Raw genomic sequence first — 25,644 nt, 5'->3', positions numbered from 1 at the left:
ATTCCTAACCTCGCCGTCGCTCTCACCAGGACACACTCCACCGTCGGTCTCCCACTTCTAAGCTGCTATTACCTCAATCTAATATCTCACAAATTAAGCCCTCGTGTACCTTTCCGCACTCATCACGTTCATGTGACACCATTTCCGACATCATGATGGCCTTGACAATTTATTTCATCAAATGGACTTGGAGGCGGCTGTATTGAGCACAATTCAAAAACAAGAAGATCGCATAGCCGGAGATAATCAGAATAAGGACATCCTTATCCTCCTGATCTGGGATCATGGTATCCTCATCCTGATTATCCCCGGCCATGTGATCCCCCTGCTTCCGAACTGTGCCCAACACAGCCTCCCCCAAGTCCATCTGATGAGATAAGTCGTCAAGGCCATCATAATATTGGAAATGGTGCCTCAGGAACATAATCAGTGCGAAGAAACACACGAGGGTCTAACCCGTGAGATATTAGGTTGAGGTAATAGCAGCTTAGAAGTGGGAGACCGACGGTGGCGTCTGTCCCGGTGAGAGCGACGGCGAGGTTGGGAATAGCATCAACCTGTAGTATGGGTAAGGGCGCCGACGAGGCTTGCGAGACCCACTTTTGGTGTACACCAGCAATTTTGGTAAGTGTAATACACCAGCGGGAGTCATGTATACACTACACCAAAGGGGGTCGGAGATATAGTTGGGTTGGTCCGAACCCTGAAACCCTGTATCACCAACCATGCCATCACTTACTATTCGCACTACTAAACCTACTGCTCGCCAGGCAACTGGTGTGCATTCTAATCGCCATGTCCGGGCCGACGCCACCGCGACCGTCGCTGCCAACAGAAAGCTCCCGCAAGACCTCATTGTCGCTGAAACATTTCGCAAACGATTGAACCATATGATGATCCTCACTGAAGGAGCTCTCAGACAGATGGAAGAAGTCTCCATCATGCTCGATAACATCATCAAGGAATTAAAGTCAACACAAAAGAGTAAATGATACTACGTCATGGTAAGCTTAATATGTTTCTACATTTTGAGTTCTGCAATAGGACTTTGATCCTTTCCCTCCGCGAAATTTTACATCTAACAATACATAGGCCCTGCAAAGCTTGCATTTTGGTTGCTGGCTCATGACATAAGTCACTCACAAGTCACTCTCTTCTTGTGAGTTTCTTTTTCGGAGATGCAAGGACCCGCCCGGATCCGGGCGGGGCCGAAGGCGGGTCTATGGGTTTCTCCAAATCTTCGGGAAGGAACAACAACGATCTATCGTAGTGCAACCATTGGCTAAGACGGATAATCGTGGGGAAAGAAGTGCAGATATCCAGAACCTAGGTACCTTCTACCATATGTATCTACATCAATGATGTCTGCATTGCTCATGTTACCTATACCTAGATATTAACTAGCTTGCACTTGCCTACCTAGTAGTTATCATTATGACTGATTGATTTTTATTCTTTATGATTTTACGGAGTAACTATGCAGATGCTACATAATGTGACTTTTATGCCCCGTAATTATGCAGATAACAACTTGGTATCTTGGTATTAATAGTTATCCGTACATGCATAAGCTAATCAGCACGTGATCTTATGCTCAATGTTGTCTGTACCTACATAGTTATGTACCTAACTGGTAGTTACCTACCTAGTAATTTAGACTTACACTTTCTCATGTCACGTGCTACGATAAATATCAACAACATTCCTTCTCGCCATTCTCCTTTACTCTTCTCTGAACAATTGTGCTTCTCTCATATTTCACCCAACTCACTCCAGCTGACGATGATAACCTTGTAAACCCAATTATGCCTCCCTTACCAACTAGTGAGGATATTACGGGCGAGAATAGTGCTGCTTTTGATATTATTCAACATGGACACAAGGATTTAGTTCAAGCAATCGCTTTCAATGCGTACGGCGATAGATGTGCAACAGGCAGTGTCGATGGCAAGATTCGTGTTTTCAATCGACACCAAGATGGCATTTGGCGGTTATGCGATAACTGGAAAGCCCATGCTGGCGAAATATTAGAGGTTAGTTGGAGTGCCTTTTGTGCCATCGACATATGTGGATGGCTGGCCTGGAATCGCTTCTGACAAGATACCACCAGCTTCAATGGTTCCCACCCACCATTTACCCCAACCTACTGTCTTCGCTAGGCATAGAAGGCCGCTTTAGATTGTGGGCTGAAGACCCTTCTGCCGCTCCGGGGAGACGATTTAGTGCGAGAGATGGGAATGGCAAGACAGTTTCTGAGCTAAGGTCCGCACGGTATCCTTATAGGTCTTTTTCTGTCAAGCATGACGAGGTAACCCGATGCACGTACGTCGCTCTCCTCGCTTCAGACGGTCATCTCACTGTGTACGAGGGCGAGGAGCCAGAGACTTTGACAGACTACGCCAAGTTGGATGACTTCCAGGCCTGTACTAAGCCCAGTCGTGGAGAGGAAACCTGCTTCAAAGTCCGCTTCGATCCAAATCCTGAACCATGTTATACTGCTCTGAGGGCCGGCGTGCCAACAGATGCACTTAGTCTATTAGTGTCCGGATTGACATCGGTAAAGATTTTTAGGACCCGTGACACTGTCACTAGCTCTTTTGGTGCTGCTACTAGAGGTAGGGAATTCTACTTGGCTATCGAGATAAAGGAACACAGTAACTTGATTCGAGATGTTGCTTGGGCTCCTGGAAACTATAGAGGCTACGACATGATCGCGACAGCTTGCCAAGATGGCTTTGTGAGGGTCTTCCGAATTGATACCCCTTTCTCTAAAGATGACGGCAAGACTTGGTCTCTGTCTGATATTGTAAATCATCGATCTGATGACAACCCTATCTCCCGAACTAGCAACCCTCGCCGACAATCACAAGTTCCTTCTGGCATAAGAGCCGAGATCGACAAGTCTGGGATGCATGGGGAAAGAACCTCAGCAGACCTACCAGGACAGATACACCACACCGTTAAAGTACTCTCTAAGCTTAGCACACATCGATCACCTGTTTGGAGAGTTGACTTTGACGACGATGGCCAGATATTGGGGAGCGTCGGAGACGAGGGCAAGTTGATGTGCTACCGACAATTACCTGACGGGTCCTGGGCGAAGAGCTCAGAGTTAGGCATGATGAAAGCCAGGATGGCAGCACCCCCCACCAACTCCACTTGAATTATTCCCACTGGCGCAGCCACTTGCTCGTTTTTAATACTATGATACCCGATAATGGCGAGCACAGTGAAAATGGATATTTGGCATCAGCGTGGACGGTACTGTTCATTCGCCTTCGACCTCCTGGGTACTAAACCAATGTATAATAGTACTAGGTACCGCATAGCATTTGTACCTGCTGCTTGTACTGCAGTCTCAAATTACCATAGACATCGCTAGAATTCTTTTTTTTAATTGACAAAATGGATTGTACTTTTTAGAGCTGTAGCCCCAATCCTCAAGATACAACCGCAAGATACCTACTAGGTACCTAGATATTGCAAATGTTCATGACAACTTGTCTTGTTAATGATTAAGAGTCATGCTAGGTATAAACTGATTTCTAGATTGTTTTCACAGATTGTTTTGCAGATTGTTTTCTAACAGGTGGTACCTGGGTATACTTAAACCCTCTTACAATTAATTCATCTAACATTTCCTCCTCCTCATCGCTACCCTTTACCTTATATAAATTCCAATATAAAAGGCAAGCTTATTATTGAAACTTATACTGGATTAATACGTTACTAGGTAGCGTTTAATGATATTAATTACCCTTAGGATTTGCCTTATCACCAAGCTCCTTACTTACTTAATTGGTAGTTACATGCAATTCTTGTATTGAAATTGTCCGGCATGAAGTTATCATGCTATGGAGAATTTGTTTAGCAGATTATTACCTACGCAACTACCCCCCAAGCTGTTTAGGTACAAAAGGAAGGAAGGTCGTATCATAAATCCAGCCATCACACCTCGGCAAGTCCGTAGTTGCCCTGCTTAGTTCCCCTTTTCAGCCGGACCAAGGTATGCACTCACTTGAAGCTTGAGCACTTTCAAGATCAATATTCGAGTATATGGCGTCCAAGAGCCCCAAGTGTTCATATTCCTATAATACTTCTAGAGGTTCCTTCCGTTTAACAGTCGAATTCATAAAGTGTTGCAGGTGCCTGAGGCACCATAGGCTCCACTAGGGCCATATAGTCATATATTGGCACTCCGCCAGAGTAGTCAGGAATAAACCAAGCTTCCTTCCTTCCATCTTCCTTCTTCTTAGATAAAGATTATCTTATTATGTAGCAAACTCAGGTTTACCTTACCAAGTTCCTACCTTCGTATCATTTCATATTTTATCTTCGCAGTCTCAGCCTTGCATCATTTCGTCCCGTACACACCACATATTTACCTCGCAATCCCACAGTGTACATTGAGCATATTAATTACATAACAGCTCACTCGAAAGAGATAATATCGTACTGGTGAAAGTCAACCTTGGCCTTGGCTAGGTCGGCAGCTCGGCCCACCAAATTTATCGACAAACACCATATTTTCAGACATGTACCAGTTACAATCCTAGAAGAGGATACTCAAATAGTGTAAGCAATAGGCGTCTGAGGCAATTAAGCTAGCCCCACTAGATTAATGCCTGCAATCACTACATAAACCCACAGAAGTAGATTTCCCATAGATGAATCCTAACTCAACCTTCTCCATAATTTATAACTGGCTACATGGTAGCACCTCGACACTCATTTTGCACTTTAATTAACTGCGACAACTACTACCTGAATGACTTCTCTTGAAGACAAATAGAGAACAGTAATCGCCAACTTGCAAAATCAGATTGACAATTTGAAAGGCTAGTTACATCGGTTCACGGAGGACCAAATACGTAATCACCTCACTGCCGACCGCATCGCCAAATCACTCGACGAAGCCATCAGGATAGAAAAGCTAAAGGAAGAGCTCGATAAGATTCGAACGGACCATGATAAACAAATCGAAGCATTGAAGTCTATCATAGCCCGCAACCTTGCCGACGCTGAAGAACAACGCAAGGCTAACGACAGCCAAATCGAGAAATTGATGAAAATGGTCACCCTTCAAATGGCTACTTCCCAACGGCAACCCGCCTCATCAAGCGGAAACACTCCGGATCAACCTGAAGGAGGGAACGATTCCCTCCATAATAAGGAATCCGTCGGCAACGATGGACCTCTCAATGATGACCGTCACAATTCTCATAGTGAGAACGGCAAGTCCAAACGAAAACTGTTCAGCAGTAAAAACCCGGAATCCAAAGATAATTTGCTTGGGCCATTTGAGAGCTCAAAGTCCAAGGACGATCAAAAGACTCTGCCAGAACACACTGTACTCCCGACCCACCAAATCCATTGCCTCAGGCGCCTATTGCTTACACGCCCTCTCGCCTTTGCGATGGCTTCATCCGTAAAACTCCAAATTCAATAGCTTGACGAACTCAGCATGGTCCGGTCCTCCAAGTGCCTTTGTAAAACCGTCTGCCGGGTTCTCCTTTGACTTCACGTATTTCATCTTGATGTGGCCTGCAGCCACCTCCTGTCTAACGTAGTGAAAATCCTTGCGTATGTGTCTTTTCTGCTTATTCACAAATAGTTATTTATACCGAAACGCTTTTAGCATCGGCTTTCCACAATTGGTTGCCGACATTATGGCCTGTAGCGAATTCCCCGGCGCGTATGGAACCTACAAGGCCAATACTAACATATTCGTTACATGGCTTAACCAAGCAGCCGAAGACTGTGGCTGGAAACCCAGTGCGCGAGGAGCCGAAATAGCAGAGGAGTCTAGAAGAGCCAATTCCCAGAGTCAAATCGGCCACCACCCCTCCCCAGGTGATTGCTACACCGTGAGAACGAGAGACATCCTGAATCAAATAGACCTGGTCGCAGAGTCGAAGAGAGATGTTAAAGTCATGCCGGTGAACGTATGTGATGCCCTAAAAACTTCAATCGAACTTCGGGAGCGATTTGTTGCCTGGTATGAAAGATCAGACCCCAAGTCTGAAGAATCAACGAGCCGGCATCGTTACTTCGTACAAGTACTTCGAAGAGCTATCAACAGGCTATCAGCCTTAGGCGAGGATACCGAGCAGGAAGCTGGCCAATCGAACACGGACATCACTGCGATTAACGAGGAGGACTTCAAGATTTCAAGGTACGAGAATTTCTGGTGTCATTCTACACCCATCTTTGTAGTTCTCAAGGCTAACTTTGCACCCATGCTTAGCAACATCTACGACGCGCTTCAGCTAGAAGACGTTACGGAAGGCGACACACCAGGCGAGGTGTCTTCGAAGTCAGCCCCACAGATTTTCCAAGCCGATCGTCACTCTCAGCTACAGAACGACTGCCGCATGGAGATGGCATTCATCGTCTTCTCCTTCTTTGAGGACCTCGCGAGGCTAAGGACCAAGCTGATGGACATATGGAGTCGGGTTCGCCGAGGCGAGCTTCACTTAGTCCAGGCCACAGTTCAGACAGCCATGTGCTTAGAGTTCGCCCGCCAGGGAGAGCGTAAGGCCTACGAGGCCTACACCTCGGTCAACCCAGCCACCGAGCATACCTACAGAGATCTCTGTACTGTGATCTCTGCGAAATTCAGCCCTGACCAAGACGAAGAAGAGCCTAATACTCAAGCTTCGTCGAGTACCTCAGAAAAGTCGCCGATTACCAGCGAGTTTATCTTTCGACAAACCGGGGTCGTACTAAGTCGGCTAGGCAAAATGCTGGAAAAGGGCACTGTGGCCGTGGAGGCGTGTTGTCCTGATTGGGAAACGTTCTCCACCGACTCTAGCGTGGAGGAATCCGAAAAGAAGGACACGTTCATTATTCACATGTTCTTGGACATGTTGACTGAGAGGCGGATACGGAATACGCTGTCGTGTGTGGTAGATTACTCCCGATACTCTCTGCGAGGGATGGTGTTACCGTACGAGGAGCCACTTCTAGCTACACTACACCCGGTTTGGACGGAAGGCAATATCACCACGACAATGGTTTTCGCTTTCCAGATTATGTGGGATATTCACACTATCTGTGGCAAAGGGTTATCAACTATTGATATACTAAACTCCGCCGCACAGAAGTACGAAGACAGCTTCAAGTTCTCCAATGTCGCTACCGGCCGGCTTACTCTAGAGGGCTTCAATTCAGTGGGGAAGCCCGGTCTCGTTCTAAAGCTCCTCAGGTGTGTCCGATACCACCTACGGAACTACTATTTCCCACATATTAAAAGCTTCATGTATCTGAATTCTATCGGTGTACCGGATGAAGTAGTATGTGAAGTGGTGAATCTACCTGTCAAGGCTCTTTGTTCTCCCAACCCCTTACCCCCTATCAAACAGCCACCTCCACATCCAAAACCGGACACAGACACCGAAGGGTTAAGTGGAGATACAAAAGGAGATGGTCATACCCCAATGAGCATTGGTGATGCCTTCCTAGTGAAGTTTAACCCCCTACACACAGGAACACTTCTCATGGACGCAGCGTCAATGGCAGAAGAAGTCGGTATCACCTTGGCAAACTGCGAACCAACTATTTTCATGGTTGCGCATATCTACAATGCCTTGAGGAAACTTGAAGTATGCCAGAAAGAGTGGCCAGAAATGGAGCGAATTATAAACCTCCAAAACGGACCAATCTTCGCCAACAATATTCCCACGACCCCCAAGGATATGTGGGCGCGGTTTAAATACCGAATGGGTATGTCAGACAATCCCAAGAACCGACTACGGATCAAGGATATGACCTGGCGCTTTACCGCTCATCGAGCCACCCAACCGTTCCTCCAGTTCTTCACGGGCAAGGAAACCTTGCCGGGGCTCTTGGCCACTCTAGCAGCCCAAGCAGAAGAGGCGATACCCAACGAGAAGATTTCCCGCGGATCGCCTCAAGGGAAGGGCAAGAGACACGGCCCGAAGCGGCATACACCAGAGAATACTCTGTCGAAGCTTGAGGAATACACGGGAGCGGTCTTCGCAGCCATCAAGACCGACTACGTCGGTATGACCAGGAAGTGCACTCGACTCTTGCGACGGATCAACGCCACGCTGTTGGCGGAGCTGAAGAATCCCTACTTGGGTGTGACCTCCGTGAGCGATGAGATCGAGGAGCTGTTTCCCGTCGTCCTAGTGATGCTGAAAGAAGCCAGGATCCATGAGGACGTCGCTGTTGCCCGGAACAAGGGCAAGAACGAGCCCGTCGACATACCCAGTGTGATGAAGGGCGCCGAAAGATTGAACATTGCAAAACGTTGTTTCGAGGAGGAGATTTTTGCGAATCTTTGATCAGCTAAAGCTACTTGGATAGGAGAGAGGATATGGTGTCAGGATCAGGAGATCTAGACATGGGGGGGGCTTGGCTAAGCTGTGTGTTTTACGGGAAGAACGATGTGATGCTATTTACGAAACGGAATTTGCGCTATGTGCCTGTGCTGCATCTATTGGATGAGTTTTCAGACTCGTTCAACTGAGATATCGAGGAGGATTTGGGTACCCCTAGTACTTTGGGTGTGCAGGTAGATAGCACCTAATACGAATCGAAGCTATTCACACCGATAATAATTCGAAACTAAGGACATTTCGTAGCCGAAGATATTGATGCCTCAACTAATTAAGGACATTGTTTTACATTGAGAATTTATTTACAAGCCCTTCCTGTTGTAATCAACATCGATTTACCTGTTGAAATCCCATAAGATAGGGGTTCCCCTATTACCCCACTACCCCTTTTTTTCTACGGTGACTAGTCAATGCCTGGGTAGGTAGGTATTCCGATCAAGGCGCCAGCGCAGGTACATAGGTTTTATTGCGACAGTTTTATCTAAAATTCCCAAATAGTCCTATCCTGCAGGTGCCAAAAGCATGCTCGGCATATTCGTGACCATCAAATCCCCCAATTGACTGACCAGAGTCACACACCATGCTCAACGCATAACCAATCCCGGCATGCTGCCCATGTCGTAAGCATCCCTTTCTCTGCACCCCTTCTCGCTGACTCCGCCCTCGTGAGACATCATCGTCCCATTACTGCTAGAGCTACCGAGTGACTTTGGCGTAGTGACCTCCGTACTTTGCGTCTCCTTGGCCCGACTCCCATTATCTGTTGCCTCGCTCCTTGCCGAGGACGAGCTAAAGTACTTGCTCATCACACTCTTGCCCCAGCGGCCGCTAGACGCCCAGGGCAGGTCCCAGATCAATGGGCGCAGGACGGGAATCGATGCTGCGACTATGGTGGTGGCGACTTCGGCTATGCTGCGGGTGACCAGCTCGACGCCGACGACTGTAACTCAGCGTTAGTACATGGTCTAGGTAACTATTTTTTGTTCACGCGATGCTCTGTCCTATTATTTTATTTATGGGATAGTACAAAGTGCCGTAGGTGTATGGAAGAAGGAAATACTCACAGTTGAAGTCGCCCTTGTTCAGGACCATCAATTCAGCCCCTTTAACCATGGCTGTAGCACAAGCACTATGATTTTCCATTGTAAGTATACAGAAGTTATCGAGATCGTAGGCAGTAGGTCGGTACTCACAATAAGCCCATGCTCATCGCGACAGCGATGCCTAATTTGTCGCTGCGCTTGATCTTCAGTTTGAGTAGGATTATCCACGCCAGAATAACGAGGACCAGATCCATGAAGCCCGAGTAGACTGAAGTAAATAGTTAGATATCGCCTAGGATAAAGGAAAGTGGGGACTTGCCAGTGCAGAATATACCCACCGGCAGCATCACCGACGATGGCCAGCAATCTCCCTTCACCATCGGATCCCACAGCTTCCGCGTCGGGCGGCACGTCAACCAAGTCGCCGTGATGCCCGCATGCATTAGTACATTCATCGAGATCATAAGGACCCAAATAGCCACCCGGAGCTTTCCCGTCGCGATCCGAAGAAGCGAGACCGCGAAGGACGTCTTGCTCCACGCGGAGCCGAGGGCGAGCAGAAAGCCGATGATGACATTTCGGAGGCCGATGCCGTAAAGCTCGGCAGGGTTGACGTCGACGTCGTGCTTTCCGAGTCCCGCGGCGATGTTTACGCTGATGAGGATGCAAGACGTGACGAGAAGGATCTGTATCACAGTGCCATTTGTAAGTTTTCGTGGGGAGGGAGAGAGGGATTGCGCGGGTTTATTCTGGGTTCGATTTGAACTTACCCACGCTGCTGCGAGGAACCAGTCATCGCACCAAAGCGCACTGCGCTTTCTGTATTTGCACGTAACGCGGAGGCCGAGGAAGAGGGTCGCGAGGGTGGCCCAGACCCAGATGACGATGTTGGTTTGCCGACCGTTGGGATTCGAGGTATCTCGTTTAGCGAGCCACTGTGCAGATGGCACGTCCATGGTTGTTGATAGAATGGCAAGTCCAGACTGAAGAGTAGATATGGACAAGAGAACAAATATAGACTAGAGAAAAGAAAAAGGTAGGTGCGCATGTGTTTATATCGATGGCAACGATAATATTTGAGTTGATGGATTAAAGGATTGATGTCGCGGCAGTATCTTTATGGAGTGAGAGGGTGGGTTAAGGTCAACTTCCAGATTTAAGTCTGCAGCAAGTTGCAGGAAGCTGATTAGAAGCCAACAATGGTCCGAATCTAGATCAGTGATTGATTTAACATAAACCATTTGCCTAAAGAGTCGGGCGTTGCTAGGGAATACACCGAAGTTGAAAGCCCTTCACCAACACGGTGTAGGTATTTAGTTCGAGCGGCGAAGATATCCATACTTTCCATTCATACCACCCACCCATTTTAAGTACTTAGTAACTTAGCTAATTAACAGATGACATCCCCGGGTATGACATCTGGCTCCGTGTAGCCAACAGTCCCAATGGTAGTCGAAATCACCATTCATGAAAACATGAGTGACGAATTCCAACTCCCGCAAATCCCTCGCAGGGACGGAAAGGGGAGAGGGAGGTTACCAGGTCCGCCCATGTTGGGACATAAGTTGGCCAGGGAAAGAGATCCATGATATATACCTACACACATGTTGTATGCTGCAGTAGCTGTATAAACTGACGCATTACACATAACTACCTACCTACGTATCTACGCAAACAAGTAGGCAGAGGAAGCACGGACATCGAACATCTTGACCACCACGCCGGGAGAAAAGGGCTAAGCCCACATCCGAGATTGAAACGCCCGACCAGATAGAGCCAGAGGATTGGAAAATATCATGTTGGCGGCATTGCTAGTGTTACCGCGAAGCGATGAGCCCCTTACAGACAAGTTGGGACCTACGCACCTAGTAGGCTAGTCTACCACGGGAGACCCCAGGTTTGGGTCTTTCCTCACCAGTCACCAGTCAGGTTTGTTCGGTCTGGCAAGGCATGATCTGTGTGACCTACGCTGTCGTCCGATAGATGCCCCTTCGGAGCCGATTTGTAGATGTTGGCTTGAGCGCCGAGGTCCATAGTTTTATCTACCTAGGTAAGTAATTTCAATGTTGAAGCCAAGGTTGACTTTCCGAGTAGAAATAATAAGGCAAACGGTGATGTTCTATAACACCAACACTTTTCGTATCGTGAGCTTTTTGACTGTATGGGAATAGCTACAATATCGACTTGAATATCTTATACAAGCCATTGAAGTTATATTCGGTACCCGGTACCGTTACAATTAGTAGCTCTAGGTACATGCATGGTACATTCAGGGGTTACATTAAGCGCTGTAATCCACGTGGAGCCCCTGACGTAAAGCCCTTTAGTGGGTACCTACCCTGTAGTGCTCCACTGCTGGGGGTACATAATATCGTAGCATGCTGCATCCCATGTCTTCGCTTTTCTTCTTCATTATTCTAGAATACCTCCACCGAATATCTTCGATGAAACCCACCACGTTGGTAGAAAAACTGCTTCCCATGGAGAAGCTAACACTTCAAGAGGGTCGTGAATTTAGACCTCCTGAGTTAGAAAGGAAGCAGTTATAGAAATTGTAGCACAATACAATAAGCTGCATCTACATGTCTCTAGTCCAGCACGTCACTGCAAATGAAGGCATCGACCGCGTGCCTCCTGAACGCGAGGAAAATAACCCAGACGACAACTTATGGCGGACCATAAGCTACGATGCTTTCCGGCCCGGCGAACATGCCCCCCTTATCAATTCTCATGAAGCCACCGTTAGTACCGCAGCTTACAAGGTCTCGGCCATTAAGAGAATTGGTAAGATCCACGACGTATCACATAAACCCCCATTGTAGTGCCTATCTCACGCCCTTCGGAACATGTAGCTAACTAGTCTCTAGCTCAGGTCGGGTTCGCCATCGTCGCGTGCTGGTTCGCGGCAGGGATCGTGTATGGCTTCGCATCGCTAAAGCCCGTGCTAATCGAGGAAGGCGTGTATCACGATCTGTGCCCTCCCACAGATGATACCCCCACAAATAACAGTAGTGACAAGCTTCCCTGCGCCGCCCAAGACATGCGTCTAAATCTCTTCTTCATCGCCGCCTCCATCACCACCAACGCCTCGTCGCTAGCCGCCGGCTGGGCCCTCGACCGCTTCGGGCGGCGCCTCTGCTACACCATCTCGGGATTTTTCATGATCACTGGGTGTCTGCTCATGGGTCTCGCCTTCCAGATCCCCGAGTTCGACGGCTACCTAGTCGCCAACATCCTGCTCAGCCTCGGCGGAACCTTCGTGTTCGTGCCTAGCTTTCAGCTCGCCAACGCCTTCCCCAAGCACTCCGGCATCATCGTGGCCCTCGTCACCGGCGCCTTCGACGGCTCCGCGGCTATCTTCCTGCTCTACCGGCTTGCGTGGGAGGCGTCGGGCCGCACCTTCACTCCTGCCCGCTTCTTCTTCGGATACACTATCGTCGGCGTGCTGCTGCTGGTCGGGGAGTACACTCTAATGCCGCCACGCGGGTACCACTCCACGCCCGAGCTAGAGCGAAAATTGGAGAAGGCACAAGACGTCACACGCGATGCGCACGACTCAGACTCGGAGCAAACGAATCCCCAAGATCTAGTACAGATCCGCAACGAGCGAGCATCACGGCGCCTCGCAAAGCTAGAGCAGATCGAGGACGTGGCAGGCGACTCAGCGCAGCGCTCCGACCGCGCGCAAGCCCTGGAGGACCGACAAGCGACAAGCGGCGTCTGGGGCGTGCTTCACGGGTTACCAGCACACCAGCAGATGGCGACGCCGTGGTTCCTGCTGATCCTTCTACTCACAGTGCTCCAAATGCTGCGGATGAACTACTTCATCGCCACCATCCGCGCGCAGTACCTCTACCTCCTGCAGTCCGAGCGTCTCGCCGCAGCCATAAACCACTTCTTCGACGCCGCGCTACCCGTCGGCGGCGTCCTCGCAACGCCCTTCATCGGCCTCCTCCTCAACCACCTCAGCGTCGCTCGCGCCTCCGGGATCCTAACCCTCTTCATCGTCGCGATCGGCGTGCTGAACTGCGTGCCCACGCTATGGGCGGGCTACGCCACGGTGGTCGCGTTCGTGCTGTTCAGGCCGCTGTACTACAGCGCGATCAGCGACTTCGCGACCAAGATCTTCGGGTTCACGACGTTCGGCCGCATCTACGGCGCCGTGATCGCGGTCTCGGGCGTCGTCAACTTCGCGCAGTCTGCGCTCGACGCGCTGACGCATGGGCCGCTGCACGGGGATCCGACGCCTATAAACGCCGTCATGGCTGTAGCCGGCGCTGTTCTAGGGGTCGCGCTGACGGCGTATGTTGTTGTTCAGGGAAGGAATTTCCGCGTCAAGATCCAAAGGGCGGAGGGTTCCGCTGGTGGGAACCAGGAACGGCTTGGTTTGATACGAGAGGAGAGGGAGGCGGAGACGGGATACGGGACAGTTTGATGGACCAACAATGTCTACCGTAGGTACTATAAGGATGATTGTTGTCATCAAACCCTAAACCCCCTATATGTATGAGAAAACTATATCTAGGTACCTAGAAGAACCACAATCTACTAGAGACAAATAGATGAAGAATACCTACAACTTGAGACCAAGATCACGGAGCCTTTTTGTTCCCGGGGAACTACTTTATAAGTCATGGTAGTAGTAAAATAGTATACTAACCTAGGTTCCTACCTAAATACCCTTTAACCTTTTCTCCTCTGCCAACATTATCTACTACCCCTTTACTCTACACACCTGACTAGCATACCATCGCTAAGCCAGCGCCATAGAGAAAGAAAAATATCTAGTTATACCTATTCTCACACCAGATATATAGCACCTGCATATACATCCATTATAACCTAAATAAATCCTGTGCGTCTAGCCATACGCAATCCTACCGATCCAAGACCCCTATCCAGTTACTCACCCCACTACATATACCAAGGTACCAAACATCCATTTGTTCAAAAACAAATGGGAGAACCTCGACCCGAGCCCCTCACAGCCTAAGCGGATACCTCTCCCTCAGCCTCGCGCCAAACTTATAGATAAAGATTGGGACCGGGATCATCGCGACGCCAATAAACCCGAGCACCGAGTTCCCCCACGCCGTGCCCAGCGTCTTGAACAGCACCGGACCACAGAGCGGCAAGAAAGCTGCAATGATACTGCGCAGGACCGTGAAAGCGGCAATGCCAGAGGCGGCGTAGGAGGGATACGCGTCGATTATGTAGGCCTGGGTAGGCATGAAGACGCCGATGACGCCGAAGCCGAGGGGGAAGAGGCCCACAATGGGCACGATCCAGTGGGTGCGCATGTGGGCGGCCCAGCCGTACCAGAAGAAGGCGAGGGGGCAAAGGAAGGAGTACCAGATCATGATGGTGAGGCGGAACTCGGGGCGGAACGCGCCGCCGTGGGCCTTGGTCAGGCGCACGACGGTGCGGTCCGAGAGCATCGAGAACACCCACAGGCCGGCCATGTAGCCGACGCCGATGGAGATGAAGACGAGCCCGCTCATGCCGGTGCCCCAGCCGTAGATGGTCTCGAAGGTCGGCGGGATCGAGTTGTACATCAGGTAGACGGAGCCGTAGATGAAGGACACGTACAGCGACTGGATGAAGATCATGGGCGCGAAGAGGAGCATCTTCAGCGGCCGCAGCATGCCAATCCGGAGGATGGTGAGCTGCGAGACCTTGCGGGATTGTTGCGCCTCGTAGCATGACCTGAGGTCAGTCCGCTTCAGCTCCTTCGCTAGGCTTTTGGTCTTGCGCTGAATGAGGACCTGATGATTCGTCTCGGGGAGGAAGATGGCCAAAATAATGGTGATCAGGGCAGATGGCATCAGCACGACCCAGAAAGCCCACCGCCAGCCGATAGAACCGGCGATAAAAGCCCCTATAAGAGGGCCAACCGTGGGTCCGATGAGAGGCCCTAGTGCCCAGATCGAAAGAGCCACGCCACGCTTCTCTATCGGGAACAAGTCACCGATGATGGCGCCTCCCAGAGTCATACATCCGCTACCTCCTACCCCGGCAGCGAATCGAAACGCGATGAGGAATCCGAGGCTCGGCGATAGGGCGCAGCCAATGTGCCACAGGCAGAAGAACACATTGGAAGAAGTGAGGACCCCAGCGCGGCCAAATATCTCGGAAAGGGGAGCCAGAAATAGCGGTCCCGTGGCATAACCGAGGAGGTAAATGCTGACTGGGAACGGACCGACGGTGGGATTCGTGTTGTGAAAGTCCTTGTTGATGTACCCGATCGCGGGTGCCAAAACGGACGAGGAGAATGGGGACATGAAAGTGATGGCGGCTAAGGACCAGACGATCACCCACTTGCGCGCCTGTGAGAAATTCAGTGGCATCTTCGGGTCATCGTGGCTTTCCCACCCGACTATAGAATCGCCGAGGTTCGAGAGCGGGAGAGTCTTAGTCGAAACCCCATCTTCCTCTTCTTTCTCAGATGACGGACTCTCGTCATTGGTGGCCTGTGTGCCTTGGCTTGTGGTTTCCCTTGCTAAGCCGCTGGTAGAGCGGACCTGCTGGATCTGCTCTCGGTCCAGGACGAGCTTCCCCGTCGTGTAAACCGATCGTATCTGGTCTCGATCCAAGATGAACGAGAAACGGATTGCGTCCAGCGATGGACGCACTGAAGTTTTTAGTGGTGTTATATCGAGCAATGGCGTATCGCCATTCCCATCTTCTTGTTTCGTGGTATGGCTACTGCCGTCGGTGCCATTTCCAGACCTTTCAAGGTCCCCTTGTGTCTCTTCCAGCTTCGACGTACTGCCACTGCCGTTCTCTACTTCATTCGCAGGCTTCTGCAGATTACCTAGCCTTTCCTCAGGTTTAGAGGCCTTCTCGTCTGCTTTAGGGGGGTCAACTTTCTCGCCGGCGCTTTTGTTTTGTTCTTCTGAAGGTGGTAGACAACCGTTCTTATTCTCTGTTTCAGCGCCTGTATTTTCCGCCATGGCAACGATCCTCAGCCTGGTATTATTAATAGCTATGAGGATGGGAACCGAGACCAGCCAATTCAACCAGAACATCACTTATTGAGGTGTAGGTGTGAATTCCTACTTAAAGATTGGATTCGTTCTTGGTTGAAACAATGGCATGAAGGATCGAGATTTAGAGCATGTGAACAGACTCGGTGACATAACTAGGTAACCTTCTTCAGCATCTGGTATATGTGAAAAGCTTTTCGGAACCCCCAAGCTCTTGTCCTGGAGAGGGGACGGAGGTGTAGGCGGAAAGCATCTCCGACATCCATTCCACAAGAGCCCCAGGATTCGTCAGTCCATTGGGAGTATAGTACTGTGTACACGAAGAGGTGCTCACTTGCTTTCGCCGATCGAGGCAATGTTGTCGAGTTTAAGGGGTTAATGCAGCACTCGGAGGTTTCATGCATTAGATTAAAGTTCGCAAATGTAGACCCAAGATCTTGCAAACTTGGGTACTTTAGGTGCGTACCCCTTTTCAGCTCGGCAGAAGTTGGTTGGCAGCAGTGGAACCGATATTATAAGGCATCTTGAATGAGGTTTTTCTCAGTATAATAAGGTCAATCGAAAATTACATGATAAAAGTTGTATAAGATGATTAGCTCGAGGAGTTACTACGAGATAAGTATGATAATATGTTAGGTGTAAGCAAGATGATCAAAAAGATGAGGACGGTCAAACTTATCTAGTAGGTTTCATCGTGCATTGGGAAAGTAGTTAGATCGCTGGAACGTTTTGGATTCGTCCGCTTAACTTTACCGGATTGTCGGATACGTCAAAGGTAGATGTGAAAAAGCGTAGCTGTCGTCACAACACCTGGCACTTACAGATGGCGTAGACTAAGCCCGTCTAAAAGCACCACAAAATCGGGAAGATATCTCGAACCCCTATCTTCGGGAATAGGGTTAGGGTAGTAAGTTGACCCAAATTCACACCACCACTTATTAAAGCTCCTGAAGTAAGTATCCCAAATAGCTACTAGGTAACTAGGTGAATCTGCTTGACGACTTGAAAGAAATGAGAACCCCCTTGTTCATTCGTGATTTCCTTAAGACCACTAGCATACATACAGTCAACATCTATCTATGCATAGAACAAAACACCGATTTGCCGATTTACGATTTAACTTCATGAATTGCACGTTCCATACACATATGTAACTGTCAGGCTAGGTTAGCCACCGTTAGTGACATAACCCACAATTGAAGCTTTTCTAAAACAAAAGCCATGGGGCTACGTAATGCGACCGAACGCTGATTGGCTAATAAATGGAACTTTTCGTACTATGTAGCACTACAATACGGTACTTCATCTGAAGCCGTTGAAGTACTTACTACTTACTACTTAGTTAACTGTTAACTACCACGTTAGTTAATTTTGTACCTGACGAACCAATCGATGTGGCTTCTTTTCTTCTTCCAACACCAAGCTCCCCATAAATGATCTTTAAATTCTAAAGTTTTATTCGACAACAACACCACCTTCATTTGAGGCCACGACACACACTCTAATGTGATGGCCTTCGGCGCGTGAAGAGCCTTTTCGCCGATCTCCTCGCCTAACAGAGAAAAAGAAGAAAAAAAGCAATGCAATGCCTAAGCTGTGAAGATGCCGACCACCGTACCATCATCCACCCTCTCGCGCACTGAGACATTGTACCTCACTGGCCTTGCCCTGGTCTGCGTCGCCGTCCTCATCCGAACCTTCGAGGGCGAGGGTGAACCCCTAATCGCATCAGCAGCCCTGAGCGGTCTTGCCTTCGCCTCGAGCTATGCTATGATACGATGGCTTGGTCCGACTTTCATGAAGGCTGGCTTGAAGGGTCGCGACATGTCCAAAGTGAACAATAGCCACTATATACCAGAATGCATGGGAGGAATATGCGCTGTGGTCTACCTCTTGATCATCATCGTATTCATACCCTTCCCCTTCTATAAGGACATCGTGGTCGCTACTAGTGGTGGTGGAAACCGTGATGTAGTCATGAACGTTGAGTTCGTTCAGAAGGGAAGGCTGCTTCACAAATTCCCCCATAGCAAGGTACGAAGACCCCTCCATGCCAATATCCAAGTACTATATTTGGATCCAAGCTAATATGGATGCTCAACTCCATAGCTAGCCTCCTACCTCTCTGCCATCATATCACTCCAATCGATCACTTTACTTGGCATTGGCGACGACCTTTTCGATATTCGATGGCGCCACAAGTTCTTTATCCCCGCATTCGCATCCATCCCCCTTCTCGTCATCTACTTCATCGACTTCGGCGTTACCTCTATTGTGTTGCCAACCTTCCTCCAGCCCTATGTTGGTCGCGAACTGGTCGACCTAGGCTTCCTCTACTATGGATACATGTCAGCCTTTTCCATCTTTAGTCCCAATAGCATCAACATTCTTGCTGGGATTAATGGAATGGAAGTCAGCCAGAGCATTGTCATTGCCCTGCTTCTCGCCTTCAACGATGCCCTCTACCTGCTCACCCCCTATCCTCACCCGGCTACGGACTCCCACCTCTTCTCCCTCTATTTCCTCCTTCCCTTTCTCGGAGTGAGCTTCGCGCTGCTGATACATAATTGGTATCCCGCCCGCGTCTTCGTTGGTGACACATACTGTTATTTTGCTGGCATGGTATTTGTCGTGGTTAGTGTCCTCGGTCATTTCTCTAAAACCCTCATCTTGCTGCTAGTGCCTCAGATCTTCAATTTCGTCTACAGCACACCCCAGTTGTTCGGGCTCATCCCATGCCCGCGTCATCGCTTGCCACACTTTAATGCGCGAACAGGCTTGCTGGAGCCGAGTGTGACCAAGTGGGAGGCAGACAAGCAGCCCCGGCCTATTATCGCAAAGGTATTGCGACTATTAGCGCAGATGAAGCTGTTGCGCTTGAAGGAGGACGAACAAGGCCTAATCCAGGAGACAAGCAACTTCACGATTCTGAACCTTTGGCTGGTTTGGCGGGGGCCTATGCGCGAGGACAGACTCGCCCAGGAGATAATAGTCATGCAGACCCTATTAGGTCTCTTAGGTCTCTTTATCAGACATAAACTAGCACTCCTCATCTTCAGGGAGGATAATCTGAACATGCGAAGCCCCGTCTAAGGTAGCTATCATTAGCTAAAGTAGGCGGTTATATTATATGATAGACGATACCCATTGCTGTTTAATGTAAAAAGGTCCGAGTGCTAGTTAGATCACGTCACTGGTATATAGAAGAACACCATTGCTCTTTAATTGGGTGCGAAGACTGTTAATATCTAGTTAGTCATAAATGCTGATTTCCAAATGCTTTCCCATTGATAAGCAAACGAATTCCCCTGGTTAATGAGAAATACATATAGTACTTACAACCAACCTGTCGACGAAATAATTCACAATTCCTTTTCCCAGAAAACCTCACGGTAAAAGAAGGGGACGAAACAGTGTTTCTCGCACTACTTACCATATATATTTACTTACAGTAGGTACCGAATAAGAGGCCTCGTGGATGATCCATTGTGCATGTACTGTAGGTAGCTACACACATACATAGTGCCGAGCCGTCTGCTTATTAACTATAGGTTCCCTATAGTTAACCAATCAAAGCACCAATATTGCCGCCAACGTCCATCACGCCTGGGAGGGGGTGTATGTTCTATCTACACATGTGCATGTACATACACTACATTAAATACCAGGTACATATAACTATGTATGTATGTATATACGTGGCTCACACTACGGCACATAACACTACTCTACCACAAAAAAAAACCCCCAGCTCAATCTCCAGGGCTCGATTTACAATATGACTCACCATCATCAAGACAACTACGACGACTGCCTACCTACCACCGCCGCTATCACCAAAAATAACCCTCAAATTTACCTACCTATCTAGGTGGCTACCAAAGTCCACACAGCGCCGCACATACACAGCATCTACTTACCTGTCCATACGTTCATACGTACAATGCCTACCTGCCTACGACCTGTCTAGGGGCACATATCGTGTCTTGACTCGCCTACTCACTTAAGTCTAGGGATTCGATTCAGATCATACGATAGTCACATCACCCTACACCAGTCACTAGGATCTCCCGAGCTCAAAAGAAAAAAAAAGTTCAGTCAACTTTGGGGACATATTTGATAATTTTTTCGTTAGGTACCTATCAGAGCAAGTCCACAACGAAGTGGCATGAACCACCATATGTAAGATAAGGTATAATTATTTTAGCATGACTTGTTCAGATAATGATACTTCGTTTTGACTGGGTCTCCGCAAAAGGTGAAGACGGCAGTCTTACTCATCTAGTCATGCAGTTGTAGACTTCGTCAATCCCCCCTTTTCCCTGACAGGACGAAGCCGAACTATTCGGCTTCAAGTTAGTAGTACATATACGATATACGAGTCTCTACAATCCTTTTTAGCCTTCCTTTTTTTTGCTTCAGTACTTGCCACTACCAGGCTCGTCAAATCTGTGCACTGCCACCATTACCAGTTCAACTCTGGTAGCCATGATGGCCCAGTCGTCAACATTTCAATCCAGCCCGAGTCGAGCAAGCCAAGCCAAGCCAAGCCGAGGTAAACCTCCATGCGTTCGAGCACGTACAACGAATATGATTCCATAAGAACCTTGGAATACTGCGAAATAAACCGATATCATCCGGAATAAACCTCATGACATTGCCCGCCGGCACACACCATTTCCCCATTGAATGCATGCCTTAACGCCTGACTTAGAAAACGACACTGCCCGTGCAGCATGTTCCATTGTCTCCAAACACAAACAGAACCCTTGGAAGGGGAGTTTAGCTCGCGAGGCCTCGAAACTGAGCGTTTGGTGAAAAGCTAGAAGCCATGAAATATTAAAGTCCAAGCCAGGCATTGCAAAGCCCTATTGCATATTGCAAGCACTTGGAATTCTGGTTCTGAAATTGTAACAAATCGTCTTTCAATCTGTACTTTTATCAACAACGGAATGTTCAAGCATCGTTGCATCCGTGCTTGTCGGTGATTTGGCTTCTTCTGCGACAGTGGCAGGCGGCTTCAGTGAAGTTCCCACTGGCTTTGCAGCCGCCGCCGCCTTGTTCATCCTGCTTTTTGTATAATCACTCAAGCTCAGCTTCTTTTTAATTGGGCTTGGTTGGACTGTGACACCGTTGACAGACGATGTAGGAAAAGTATTGGGTATGTTACTAGTCGAAAAAGGTGATTGGGATGACATCCCTGTTGCGGACAATGGAGTCGTGACGATTGGCACCGTAGAACTATTAAACGCAGGAACTGGAGGCATCTGAACGCGCAGGTCAGACGACTTAGTCTTCATCGGAGTCACGACAGCTGATAGGCACTGAGAAGGTCTGCTTTCTTTCGGCGAAATTGAACCATCCATCATAGGTATGTCTATGTCTGCAGGCGCAACCATATGTGGCGGTGATGCTGCCTTTTCCCGTTCGGGAACCTTTGGTGTGATTATGTGTCCTTGTTCTCGTATTGGAGATTCTATATCCATTTCAACCGTAGTGGAGAGGGTTTTTCGTCTCTGGTCTTCGTCGGCTCGCAATCGATGTCGACTTTCTAGCAAACGTTTTGAAAGAGACACGACTCGTCTCTTAGGTTTGGCAGTTTGCTCTACTTTGCTAAACCATTCACCGTCGACTGGATCCGTCTGAGCAGACGCGTCACAGTATTCGGAGCGGGGGTCTTGAGAAGCGCGCCAAGAAGGAATGCTACGGGCATTATTCGGCGGGTCGTGGGACGTGGGATCAATTTTCGTGGTGTTGGGTGATATTGCGCTCGACGATGAATCCGACATACTTCGTGAAGTGCCAGCATCAATGTAGCGACGCTCCGACGCTCCGTTAATACCTAAGGTCTCGTGGCTAATTGAACCTCTAGACTTCGGTTTTATGACTGAACTAGAATTTCCAGTACCGTCTGAGGTTCGCTTCTTCTTTCTTGGAGGCTGTTGCAGCTCCATACGACGAAATGAATCCTCGACCATCTGAACCTTTCGCTTGTCTCTATCGGTGAGTTCTGTTAACACGCCTAATGTATCAAAAGATCCTTGACGCGGGGCTGGAGTCATATCTCGACTAGGAGGCTTGCTACGCGACGAGCCAGAATCGTTTTCCACACCTTCATCGCCATGACCTTCACTAGGGGCACGGCTATTAGTTGCATGACCAGTGCTTGTCGGCGATAGGGCGTTTGTCTTGGCTTTTCTGGTTTTCTTTTTCGCCATCTTAGTATCCTTAGATTGCTGTTGCGGCTTGAGTATGTAAGTTCGATGGAAACGAGCAAATGCGCAGTCAGGGCCCAGACCGCAAGCGCAACCACCATACACGGACATGATAGCATGAACCCATGATGAGATACTTTGGTAGGTATCTATCTCCTTCTTGTTGTACTCTGGCTGTGTGCCCAAGTCTTCATCACCAAGACCAAGCAGCTGTGCCCACCTTCGTGCTACATCCTTCTGAAGGTTGAACACCCACGGAATCGTAATTTGCTCTGATGGCCCTATTCGTCGATCACTTACAAGCCAGAAATGATATTCAGAGCTGTCCGACAAGTAAGTATCCAGTACTGAATTTGGTTTGCAGCTTCGTCGGATGTAACGAGCGAAAGAGCCTTCCTTTCGAGTGTCGATATAAATCGGGAGCATTGGATGGAAGAAGACGAAGGGGAGTGGACAGCTCAACTCCTGCCAACGATTTCCAGGATCTTCGCAGTAGTCCTTTTGTATTCCTATTTGGCCATTCAACTCTATTAAGGGTACATCTTTGTCGACGGGTTGCGACATAGTAAGGAATTGCATATGAAGAACACCATCAGTTCCAACATTTAACTTCTTAGACTCGATATGGGGTGAGGTCTTGATTGAGTCGATGTTAGGTGGCAAGGACTGGAAGACATCGTCAAAATTCCATCCAGTCTCTGCCCTCAATTTGTCATGATCCCGTAACCACAGAGACAGGACATTCGAAATAGAGAGGCTGGCGAATGAATTAGTCCGGACAATCGATACATCACGGTCGTCTTTGTACAAGCTTGAGAGAGCAGTCGAGTACTGGGTCTCAAACTCATGTTGAACATCCGGAGGTGTCGTAGCTGGGCTAGGCGGGTGGCCATGGTGGTTTCCCGACTTTTCACCATAGGAAGGGCTACGCTTCGGAAAATGCGAGCTGGTCGATTGACTTTGTCGGTGGGTGCTTTTAGACTTTTTATGTTGGTGGATAGAACTGTGTTCGTGGGAGTGTTTCGTGTTGGTATCGGAACTGGTATGGCCGTTTATCGAGAGGTCTGTGGTTTTGGTTTTTCGTTTGTTATTCTTGGTAGGAGGTCGTTTCGGTTTTCTCTCAGACGCCTCTGTTGTACTAGGTTTACTCCGTCGTAATACCTGTCGCTCATGCGCACCTTGATGATTAAGTAGTCGAGGTTTGCAATCAACGCACGAATGGGCAAAATCCTCTCGCAGGGCTTCGTCAACCGTGTCAGGATAGTAACATTCAATATGTTGCCAGGTATCACAGGTTTCGCAATAGATAGTGTTTCCGTCATCGTCAGAGAAGGAACAAATACACTTGATAGTGTAAGGTTCTTCCTCGAGCGCCGCCTTATTTGTCGCCTTATTGGGCAAACGTACAAGCAAAGCAGGTGTCGACTTGGGACTAAGAACGGCCGCTTGACTCGGAGTCACTGATTGCGTCGGCAATGGTAGGATCTTGTCTGTCATAATCTAACATGCACCTCACGAGGTGATTGTCGGTGAGGAATACAAAGGGTGGCCGTTTTATCGAAGTAGCCTGGATGGCATGACGACGAATCTGTCTTCGACGTGACCGCGATTAGGTCCTAAAGGATTATAAATTGAGGACGCGTCTCGAAGGGTAACCATATGTCGGCCTCGAAAAGAGAGTTGGTATAATAATAAACAGCGCGTCCAGCAAAATCGGTATTGTTGCAAGATAAGCCTGACACGTCTGGGACTCGAGTTACAAGCACCAGAGAAACAAAGGACACAGGGAACAAAAGGAAATTCGAATTTTTTTAAGGAGACTAATCGAAAAGACCTGGTCGTCTGACTTCGAATACGAAGAGAAATATTCGTCACAATAACAGGTATTTAATAAGTTGGTATAATGAAACGTAAGAAGTAGTTCGCGAAGAAGACGTGTGGCGATGGGAGATAATAATTCTCGAGGGGTTTTTTTCTCTTTCGTTTTCTCGTTCGGGAGGATAATGCGCCTCAAGATAGAGTGGAATTGGAGCGGACCGGAGGTGAATGACGAGTTCGGAATCCAGTTAGGTTTATGAGTGTCTCGAAATATTTCGACGTTGGGTACCCAAGCAAATGTAATTCGTGTTTGAGGCGTCGTGGAAAATGAGGATGAGGATGAGGGATGGGAGAGGAGTGTGAGAAGGGAGAAAGTAGTAAAGTTGGCGGGTGGGAAACGGAGAATGCGCACCAAGCAAAGAAAGACTGGAAAGATGGATTTAGTTACCTGTGTACTAGGTACCTACCCAGTTGGCCTTTGGTAGGTACGTTAGGGCAGGTACTACCTATCCTTCCTTACCTTGGATGTTCCTACCTACCTACCTGTATTCGTACCTACTGGGCTGCCCTGCCAGCTAAATCTAGGGCGGATAGAGAGCAGCGCGCGAGCGCGAACGTTGCAGGGCACCTGCCGCTCCCACTGACAATTTTGAGTAGTGGTGCGTGCGTGCGTTAACACCAATTAGCGCAGTCTTGGGGTAGTGGCAGTGGGAAGGCCAGTGAGAAACTACAAAAACCGAAAGCGGGAAAAATAGTGCCTCTGAAGGCTAGTACCAAGCAGTACCAGGACGCGCTAGGCAGTGCAGCGCTAGTTAATGGTACTTGTGAAAATAATATTGTTCAATGTTCAATGTTGTGGTGCAGCAGCTGTGCCCCATTCTTTCTGGCTCCTGTGGCTGCTGTCCCTGTCCAGGTATGCGGGGCCGCTTGTAAAGTTTTTGGGTGCTGGAACCACCTAGGAAAAAAATAGGACCCCGTTAAAACTTTCAACTTTGGACCGTCCATCACACTGGTGAAAAGGTGCAGCACTGAAAAGTGGAGAAAGCTCGAAGAGGAAAAAGGAGAAGAAGCGGAAGTGGGAAAGGAAATGAATGAAAGTCGAGACACAACCAACCTGTTCTGCCGGTGTAGGTGTAGGTGTAGGTAGGTCTTGTACATTGGTAACAACCTTGGAAATATACCTACAGAAGACAGTAAGTGATAATGATAGAGAAAGGGG

At 48.7% G+C, this 25,644-nt stretch overlaps 8 protein-coding genes across 8 annotated transcripts; 4 read left to right on the top strand and 4 right to left on the bottom strand.

The window, feature by feature from the left end:
• Positions 1 to 14: 14 nt before the first annotated feature.
• Positions 15 to 1,511, bottom strand: GGS25DRAFT_495488 (uncharacterized protein). The gene is made up of 3 exons (XM_049261446.1): positions 1,093 to 1,511; positions 99 to 1,004; positions 15 to 42 (listed from the first exon to the last, which is right to left on the bottom strand). The coding sequence occupies exon 2, from the start codon at positions 956 to 958 to the stop codon at positions 488 to 490; it is 471 nt and encodes a 156-aa protein (XP_049115758.1). The 5' UTR covers positions 959 to 1,004; positions 1,093 to 1,511; the 3' UTR covers positions 15 to 42; positions 99 to 487.
• Positions 1,512 to 1,665: 154 nt separating this feature from the next.
• Positions 1,666 to 3,411, top strand: GGS25DRAFT_495486 (WD domain-containing protein). The gene is made up of 2 exons (XM_049261445.1): positions 1,666 to 2,033; positions 2,111 to 3,411. Exons 1-2 carry the CDS (start codon positions 1,806 to 1,808, stop codon positions 3,161 to 3,163), a joined length of 1,281 nt encoding a protein of 426 aa, XP_049115757.1. The 5' UTR covers positions 1,666 to 1,805; the 3' UTR covers positions 3,164 to 3,411.
• Positions 3,412 to 5,184: 1,773 nt separating this feature from the next.
• Positions 5,185 to 8,585, top strand: GGS25DRAFT_330038 (uncharacterized protein). Its single transcript, XM_049257888.1, has 2 exons — positions 5,185 to 6,175; positions 6,248 to 8,585. The coding sequence occupies exons 1-2, from the start codon at positions 5,586 to 5,588 to the stop codon at positions 8,307 to 8,309; spliced, it is 2,652 nt and encodes an 883-aa protein (XP_049115756.1). The 5' UTR covers positions 5,185 to 5,585; the 3' UTR covers positions 8,310 to 8,585.
• Positions 8,586 to 8,656: 71 nt separating this feature from the next.
• GGS25DRAFT_495484 (uncharacterized protein) lies at positions 8,657 to 11,045 on the bottom strand. The gene is made up of 5 exons (XM_049261444.1): positions 10,177 to 11,045; positions 9,726 to 10,092; positions 9,557 to 9,674; positions 9,428 to 9,492; positions 8,657 to 9,303 (listed from the first exon to the last, which is right to left on the bottom strand). The coding sequence occupies exons 1-5, from the start codon at positions 10,360 to 10,362 to the stop codon at positions 8,948 to 8,950; spliced, it is 1,092 nt and encodes a 363-aa protein (XP_049115755.1). The 5' UTR covers positions 10,363 to 11,045; the 3' UTR covers positions 8,657 to 8,947.
• A 786-nt stretch (positions 11,046 to 11,831) lies between these two features.
• On the top strand, positions 11,832 to 13,996 carry GGS25DRAFT_495483 (putative MFS transporter). The gene is made up of 2 exons (XM_049261443.1): positions 11,832 to 12,190; positions 12,274 to 13,996. The coding sequence occupies exons 1-2, from the start codon at positions 11,989 to 11,991 to the stop codon at positions 13,839 to 13,841; spliced, it is 1,770 nt and encodes a 589-aa protein (XP_049115754.1). The 5' UTR covers positions 11,832 to 11,988; the 3' UTR covers positions 13,842 to 13,996.
• A 32-nt stretch (positions 13,997 to 14,028) lies between these two features.
• Positions 14,029 to 16,319, bottom strand: GGS25DRAFT_495481 (MFS general substrate transporter). The gene has a single exon (XM_049261442.1). It carries the CDS (start codon positions 15,751 to 15,753, stop codon positions 14,389 to 14,391), a length of 1,365 nt encoding a protein of 454 aa, XP_049115753.1. The 5' UTR covers positions 15,754 to 16,319; the 3' UTR covers positions 14,029 to 14,388.
• Positions 16,320 to 17,788: 1,469 nt separating this feature from the next.
• On the top strand, positions 17,789 to 19,876 carry GGS25DRAFT_495475 (glycosyl transferase family 4-domain-containing protein). The gene is made up of 3 exons (XM_049261441.1): positions 17,789 to 18,424; positions 18,500 to 19,630; positions 19,732 to 19,876. The coding sequence occupies exons 1-2, from the start codon at positions 17,995 to 17,997 to the stop codon at positions 19,483 to 19,485; spliced, it is 1,416 nt and encodes a 471-aa protein (XP_049115752.1). The 5' UTR covers positions 17,789 to 17,994; the 3' UTR covers positions 19,486 to 19,630; positions 19,732 to 19,876.
• Positions 19,877 to 20,816: 940 nt separating this feature from the next.
• On the bottom strand, positions 20,817 to 24,555 carry GGS25DRAFT_329786 (uncharacterized protein). Its single transcript, XM_049257886.1, has one exon. It carries the CDS (start codon positions 24,102 to 24,104, stop codon positions 21,318 to 21,320), a length of 2,787 nt encoding a protein of 928 aa, XP_049115751.1. The 5' UTR covers positions 24,105 to 24,555; the 3' UTR covers positions 20,817 to 21,317.
• Positions 24,556 to 25,644: the final 1,089 nt, after the last annotated feature.

Source organism: Hypoxylon fragiforme (assembly GCF_022984875.1).
Source record: "Hypoxylon fragiforme strain CBS 206.31 chromosome Unknown GGS25scaffold_6, whole genome shotgun sequence".
Taxonomy (NCBI): Eukaryota; Fungi; Ascomycota; class Sordariomycetes; order Xylariales; family Hypoxylaceae; genus Hypoxylon; species Hypoxylon fragiforme.
Note: the sequence above shows the minus strand (reverse complement) of the source record. Positions and strands in the feature narration are given on the sequence as shown.

Coding starts and splice junctions, on each gene's coding strand:
- GGS25DRAFT_495475 (XM_049261441.1), top strand. CDS start 17,995: ATGCCGACCACCGTACCATCATCCACCCTCTCGCGCACTGAGACATTG. Junction 18,425..18,499: donor TCACAAATTCCCCCATAGCA/AGGTACGAAGAC, acceptor GCTCAACTCCAT/AGCTAGCCTCCTACCTCTCT.
- GGS25DRAFT_495483 (XM_049261443.1), top strand. CDS start 11,989: ATGTCTCTAGTCCAGCACGTCACTGCAAATGAAGGCATCGACCGCGTG. Junction 12,191..12,273: donor CTCGGCCATTAAGAGAATTG/GTAAGATCCACG, acceptor ACTAGTCTCTAG/CTCAGGTCGGGTTCGCCATC.
- GGS25DRAFT_495481 (XM_049261442.1), bottom strand. CDS start 15,753: ATGCCACTGAATTTCTCACAGGCGCGCAAGTGGGTGATCGTCTGGTCC.
- GGS25DRAFT_495488 (XM_049261446.1), bottom strand. CDS start 958: ATGATGTTATCGAGCATGATGGAGACTTCTTCCATCTGTCTGAGAGCT.
- GGS25DRAFT_495484 (XM_049261444.1), bottom strand. CDS start 10,362: ATGGACGTGCCATCTGCACAGTGGCTCGCTAAACGAGATACCTCGAAT. Junction 9,493..9,556: donor GCGATGAGCATGGGCTTATT/GTGAGTACCGAC, acceptor GGAAAATCATAG/TGCTTGTGCTACAGCCATGG. Junction 9,304..9,427: donor GAACAAGGGCGACTTCAACT/GTGAGTATTTCC, acceptor GCTGAGTTACAG/TCGTCGGCGTCGAGCTGGTC.
- GGS25DRAFT_329786 (XM_049257886.1), bottom strand. CDS start 24,104: ATGACAGACAAGATCCTACCATTGCCGACGCAATCAGTGACTCCGAGT.
- GGS25DRAFT_330038 (XM_049257888.1), top strand. CDS start 5,586: ATGTGTCTTTTCTGCTTATTCACAAATAGTTATTTATACCGAAACGCT. Junction 6,176..6,247: donor GAGGACTTCAAGATTTCAAG/GTACGAGAATTT, acceptor ACCCATGCTTAG/CAACATCTACGACGCGCTTC.
- GGS25DRAFT_495486 (XM_049261445.1), top strand. CDS start 1,806: ATGCCTCCCTTACCAACTAGTGAGGATATTACGGGCGAGAATAGTGCT. Junction 2,034..2,110: donor ATGCTGGCGAAATATTAGAG/GTTAGTTGGAGT, acceptor AGATACCACCAG/CTTCAATGGTTCCCACCCAC.